General features: G+C 37.2%; 1 protein-coding gene across 1 annotated transcript; it reads right to left on the bottom strand.

The window, feature by feature from the left end:
- Positions 1 to 3,554: 3,554 nt before the first annotated feature.
- Positions 3,555 to 4,732, bottom strand: LOC107493055 (uncharacterized). The gene is made up of 4 exons (XM_016114134.1): positions 4,649 to 4,732; positions 4,324 to 4,567; positions 3,764 to 4,243; positions 3,555 to 3,664 (listed from the first exon to the last, which is right to left on the bottom strand). Exons 1-4 carry the CDS (start codon positions 4,730 to 4,732, stop codon positions 3,555 to 3,557), a joined length of 918 nt encoding a protein of 305 aa, XP_015969620.1.
- Positions 4,733 to 6,831: the final 2,099 nt, after the last annotated feature.

Raw genomic sequence — 6,831 nt, 5'->3', positions numbered from 1 at the left:
GAATGTTCACTATAGAATTATATATTATTGAAAAATTCTAGATGTCTACTTTCTAAAGCCACTAAAAACGCATCAAATCCATCAATTGGACCTCTATAAATTATGTTATGCTCCTTTAAAAGTGAAAAGGTCAACTAGCGTTATTGTACGGACATGCTGGGCATGTTCTTCATGGCAAAGAATGATGCTTTTCACCCTGAGATTTAGTGTCTAACATGAAGTGTTATATATGGTTGGAAAGATCTGAAAGTCTACTTTCTAATGACACTAAAATTATTTCATTTAAAACTTTTTAGCTTAAGTTATTCTTATTGCAATATGAAGAAGTTAGGTTACAACTTCTCTTTGAACTTCCCTTTGACTTGTCACAAAGGAGTGTTGGAGGCTCGTCACAAAGAAGCGTTGGAGGCTCCTTTGAGGCACCAAAATAGAGGGTTCAAGACTACACAGGGAATGCCATTGGAGGCTCCATTCATAATGCTTGAAATCAAGTCTTCAAAGCTTGCATCATTCCACTTGTTTGTCTTTAAACCAATGCTTAACAATCCTCTTTTTTGATCCTTTATTGCTCTAGAAGTGTTGACTAATTGATTCTTTATTGATGCCTTTGTTGTTTTTTTTTCATCAGTTTCTACAAGAATTCACAAATTCAAGGAAATCAAAGTAATCTTCAAGTAAAGCACAAAACACTTTATAATTAAGCAGTATTTAGTAACTTTCTATATGAAATAAACAACCAAAATAACTCATATGCATCATACACACACAAAATATATTAAAGCAAAATAGTCAACCTAAACATCACACAAAATATATTAATGCAAAATATAATCAAAGTAAACATAATTAACGGTAATTGAATTGAAGTTATAGAATCTCTTACTAAAATTTTACAGTACAGTTAACTTTAAACCCTTACAAATCACATTGTAATTATAAGACTATCAAAAACATAAATAATATATATTGCATTTTGCATTGATTTTTTATATTGTCTTCTAATCTCTCAACTTGTTCTTGGACAATATTAGACTCATCACATAATCTACCCACACAAGCATCCATTTGTCCAGCTTCAATAATCAATCTCTTTATCTCTATGATTAGTCTCTCTATCTTCCTTTCTTGTGTAAGACCAAAACTTTTGAAAAGTCCTATTTTAAATCAATCTCAAATCATATATTTATTTATAGTTTTAATTTCAGAAATTATTTTTATTGAAAATAATTAAAGGCAATTAATTGGATTTGAAATAAATTAAGATTTTTTATCCAAACTCTATACTTATGGATTATTTTTCTATTTATGATTAAAGTTCTAAAAATTCGAGAAATAATGAGGTTTGGCTATTTAAATTAGAATTTTGTATAATTTTATAATTATTGAATTGTTTTTTATATTTAAATTATAAAGTTGGTAGTTATAAAATAATAAGAATTTTATATGATTTGATTTTAGATGATGTATACTTATATCATTTAATACTTTAAGTTAAAAATAAAGAAAATTAATTATATCACCATGTATTTTCAATTAGAGTAATTTATTGAGAATCAATTAGTATTTTTATACCACAAATAATATTTTAAAGTAACTTTAGAGATTAAATTAGTTTTTCAAATATTAATACCTTATACTCCAATTTTATTAAAATTATTTTACTCAAATTAAACCCAAAATTTTCAATTCCATGCGCAAATCCTAACCCTAATTAGACCACTTTTCCTTTACCCAAATGAAACCCTAGCTGCCACCTTACCTCCTTCAGCCACCAAAGTCCCTTTTTTTCCCCAAACCATGCAGCAGATTCATGGAAAAAAGAAAGAAGGAAAGAGGGATGCCACCGTCACCGTCGCTGTGCCGTCAGGAAGGAGATCCGAGAGAGCGAGCACAGAGTTGAGGGAGCCAAGAAGCCACGCCGCCGAAGCACCACACCTCGTGAACCACTGCTGCGTTGCGTCTGTCATTGTCTTCGCAGGTTCCTGTCACCGCCGTCGTCCCCGTCGCCGTTGCTGCAGCTGTCAGCGCCGTCGTCGTCGCTGAAGGAAGCCAGCATCACCGTCGTCCATGGGTGAAGCAAAGGAGAGAGATTCGCGAGGAAGGGAGGATCGCGACCCGTCCAGCCACCGCGCACAGTTGCCGCTCGTGTCGCCGGTGCCATCCTCGTCAAATCTGTCACCTTCGAAGCTTCTGGCTGCGACTTCTGGCCACGCCTCTGTCGCCGGAAAACACTGTTGCCACCGGAAACCACCTTTGAAGACTGTGCCTATTGGTAAGCTCTAACCCTGCCTCAGCTTCTTTATCCGTTAAGTTCTACATTCCCATGAGAGTTATTGCTGAGAATGTTTGTGCTAGGAATCGCCATCGGGACCGCCGTTCTTACCACTGCCGATGAAGCCCATCGAAGTTGCTCGAAAGTTATTTCCGCTCTATTTGGTTCTGTTGGAAGCTGCAGTGCTGCGGATGTGGTTGCCAAAAACTGCCGCCGGAACCCCTGTCTTCTTGGTAAGCACTTTGTTTCCGAAACTTCTTAAAATCAGTGTTTTGTTGTAATCTATTGGAGATTCTGAGATGTTGGTACCATAGGTTTGGTTTCCGGTATTTGCGCGTCGAAATTAAAGTTGTTGTTGAACCACCGGAGCTTTTGGTAGCCGCCGTCACTACTTCTGCCTGATCGGTTCAGAGGGTCGTTGCTGCTTTATTTCTCGTGGTAAGATTATTTGGTTTTGTTTCAATTTATCGTAATGTTCCATCACTAATTTTGTTCTAATCCCGCTCAATATCAATTTCTCCTTAAACTCCAATTTATGTCAGAAAAGTGTTGTTGCCGCAATTCTTGATGCCGCTGTTGATATTGTCTGAAAATAAACAAGGTTGTTGTCGTTGCTGTAAAATTGAAAATAAACAAAAGAGGAACTAATGCGTTTAACTACTGAGCTTTGACTAAATTGAGGTAGGATTTTTCTTAAAATTTATTTATATTACAGAGTTGCTATAAATAGATATTGATGCAAAAAAAATATACTTCTGTGATTATGTTTGTCTTGTGGATGTGGTTATTTGATTGCTTGACTGATGTACGGTTGTTGATAAGAAATGGGTTTGAAGTTATTTACTTGGTTATTATGAAACGTGGTTTGGTTATTATGAAACGTGGTTTTTCTTGGTTTTGGAGTTAATTCGATAATGTAAATAAATCGACTTTGGAGATGGTTTGAGCATAGTTTTTATTGCGGATGGTGGCTCATGGCGGTGAGCCAAAAATCCGCCATAAAGTTATAGCGGATGGCGTTGCGAAAAATGGTGAAAATGGCGAATTACCTAAAATACACATATATGTACAAAAAAATATGCAGAAAAATTGCAAATATAATAAACTATAAAATCTATCTATATAAGCAACTTTCTAGTCATAAAATATCTAATTAATATAGCAAATATAGTAGCAAATTTAGCATATAAATATAACATCAATTTCATATCATAACTCAAAAGTCATAAGCAAGCCATAAAATAGAAGACATAAAACATAAAAACTATAAACCATCTACACTCTAGCTCTCATTAGATTCATCCAAATTAACACGATTATTATCGTGTCCCTCTACCCCCTCATCATCCTCTGATTCATTATCATTGAATTGAATCTCCTCTTCTTGTTTTTCTTCATTTTCAGAATCATCTTCATCTTCAAATTCTGGTTCTTCTTCCTCTTCCACAATTACTGATTTTCCTTTTCCTTTTTTTGAAGCCTTAGACCCACTTGGTCCACCCTTTGCACCACCTCTTACAATTGCAGGTTCTTTTCTATTTTTATTTTGTTGTCTTCTAGTATATGTTGTAGGCTCATGTCCTCTCATTGCTTCAAAAACAAGGTTCCAACTCAAAGTGTTGTCATCTTGATGAACCAAATCAGCATCATCATCCATATTATCATCATCTCGAAAGGTGGCAGTCTCAATTTCTTCCACTAACCACTCATTACACTCATCAATGTCATTGAGTGCAATAGGGTCAACTTCATCTTTAAGGTTGTACCTCTCGATGAATTGTTGATTATACTTTATGAAGACCAAACATTCCATCCTTTCATGATCAAGCCTATTTCTTTTCTTAGTATGAATATGCTCAAATATACTCCAATTGCACTCACATCTAGAAGCACTACAAGTCAAGCTCAAGATCTTGATAGCAAGGTCTCGCATGTTTGGAGCTTCATGCCCATATGTCTGCCACCAAAATGCTATAAAATTAAAATAAATTTGTCTAAGCCTTTAATCGAACTAAATTTATAAAGCTTTGTAAAATTTATAACAATCTTACCGGGTGAAAGCTTTTTCCTTTGAGATTTTATAAAGGATGATCCAAAATGTCCATAGCCAGCCTTATATAGTGCTTGCTCCTCCAATATCTTCTCTTGCACAGCTATACTTGGCACCAATCTAGTGATGCACTCAAACCACCCCTTTGTAACTTCTAAATCCAACTCAATGCGAGGATTATCATAAAACAACTCCGGATTCAGAAAATGACCAGCAGCATGCAACTGACGATGAAGTTGGCAATTCTATCTTTTGTCAACGATTTTAAAAACTTCAGAATATTTGCTCATATCATTAGAAAATATTTTCATGATGCATTCATTTGCCTTCTCCATTGCTTCATATATATAACCCATTGGTGGCTTCTTCTCCCCATCAACAAGTCGAAGCACCCGAACAAGAGGCCCCATGATCTTAAGGGTGTACTTGACATGATTTCAAAAGGAGGGCCTAATAACAATCTTTATTGTCTCCCTCCCCTTTGCCTCCCTCGACAACTTATTCTTTACCCACTCATCTGAAGTGAACATTCTTCTTAGATTTTCTTTCTTCTCATAAAGTCTTTCCAAAGAGAGAAATGAAGTGGCAAATCGAGTGACTACATGCCTCACCAATTCCTTGCCATTTGTGAATGGTCTCAACATGGATAAAGTGCTAGAGTGACTATAAGTAAAGCTAACCAAAGAAATGGCACTTTTTATGGTTTTTTGGATTAATGGTAACTTTCCAATGTCTTCAAGCATCAAATCAAACAATGGGCAGAACATGGGATCCAAAAGAAATTCGGTCTTTTCTCCATCAGCAACTTACCGGCTAAAACATAGTTGCTCCCGTTGTTAGTTACAACTTGAACAACATTTTGCTCCCCAATTTTCTCAACAATACCATCAAGAAGCTCAAAATTTTTTTCATCCGTCTTCACATAATCAGAGGCATCAATAGACTTAAAAAACATTGTTCCAGTAGGAGAGTTTACAAGAAAATTATAATGCTCCATTGTCTCTTATCCGTCCAAGCATCTGACATAATAAAGCAGTCATACTTTTTCCATTGTTCCTTATGACCCTTCAAAAAGTCTTTGGTGTATTTTAACTCCTCATTAAGGAGTGGAACCCTTAAAGCATGATAACTGGGAGCAGGTAAATTAGGACCAAAGCTTCCAACAGCCCACAACATTTCTTGAAAACTCTTCAACCTCACTGGATTCAATGGAATCCCAGCTTGGTAGAACCACCGGGCTATGTATTGATGAACTCTACGAACCACTTCCTTATTACATGCTTCCTTGATATTCTGTTGCCTCAATTTCTCCTTTTTGTTTCTTGCAATGGCAGTTTCGGGTCCTTTCATAAACAAGTTCATTGGACCTCTTATAGAACTTGCACCCCCTCTAGCTGCTGCCATTGGAGTTGGATTTGGAATTTCATCAATTCCTTGAGCATCTTCCTTTGACAATTCAAAACCCAAACTATCTAAATCAAGCTCCCTAGCATTGACACTATGTTCCTCGGTGCTTGCCAGCGTAGAACTTTATCTTCCTCGATTTTTTTCTGGATGTAAAACTCTCATAATTCAGCAATAACATCCTTTGGGACCATTTTACATCCAACAACATTCCCATGCTTAATCATTAAGTGTTCCTTTGCCCGTGTAATTCCTCCTCTCCTAATTTTTCCACAAAAATTATATATGGTGTCATTGGTATTTTTCTCTTCTACAGCACTAACGTATTTCCACCCAGGATCAATCCTAGTGGCACGAATAACAGCTACAGAACGAGCAGTAGTTTCAGTAGCATGGCCAGCAGAGGCAGAGGCAGAGACAGGGGCAGAGGCAGAGGCAGGGGCATCAAAATTATGGGTTGGTCTAGAAGTTGACATGGTGAACCTAGTTGAAAGGAAAAAAATTGGAGGAAGAGAGGTTTATGAGGGAAGAGATGGAGACAGTGAACTAGCGAAGTGAGTGAACAGAATGAAAAAAAGGAAGAGTCGTTACTTCTACGAACCAGAAAAAGAGGGAACTGTGGTGATGAGCGGCGGTGTCGGTCGGCGACGAGCGGCAACAGACGGCAGCGACAGACGGTGGCTAAGATTGGAGGCAATGGGAGGCAAAGAGAAGAGAGAAAGAGTCGTTTTGGATGCTCAGAGAAGAAGAGTCATTTTTGAATTGGAGCGGCTGAACTGGTTAACATGTATCATTTAGGGTTTTGCAAATTTACCCAATTACCCTCGAATTTTTTTGAAAAATCCAGAAAAACCCACCATTTTTGCCATTTTCATGGCAACCCACCATGGCGCCACCGCAATTGCGGCACCATTTGCCCCACCGTGATAAGCACGTTGCGGTGCCCTATGTATGGCAGCGAGGCTAATTTCCGCCACGCCATTCCGCCACCACGCCATTCTGCCATAGCACCACCATGGCCGCTATTTTAAAACACTGGGTTTGAGATATGAAAATAAATTGATTCTGGAAGCGGTTTGATTTTGGGTTAGTCTGATTTTATAAA

The sequence above is a fragment of the Arachis duranensis genome, chromosome 6 (genome assembly GCF_000817695.3).
Source record: "Arachis duranensis cultivar V14167 chromosome 6, aradu.V14167.gnm2.J7QH, whole genome shotgun sequence".
In the NCBI taxonomy this organism is placed as follows: Eukaryota; Viridiplantae; Streptophyta; class Magnoliopsida; order Fabales; family Fabaceae; genus Arachis; species Arachis duranensis.
This window is presented reverse-complemented; position numbering and strand designations above follow the sequence as displayed.

Bases quoted from the DNA above. Each gene is read 5' to 3' on its own strand.
- LOC107493055 (XM_016114134.1), bottom strand. From the start codon at position 4,732: ATGGGGCCTCTTGTTCGGGTGCTTCGACTTGTTGATGGGGAGAAGAAG. The intron at 4,568-4,648 runs GCAAATGAATGC...GACAAAAGATAG, and splicing joins TATATGAAGCAATGGAGAAG to AATTGCCAACTTCATCGTCA. The intron at 4,244-4,323 runs GTAAGATTGTTA...TTAATTTTATAG, and splicing joins AAGGAAAAAGCTTTCACCCG to CATTTTGGTGGCAGACATAT.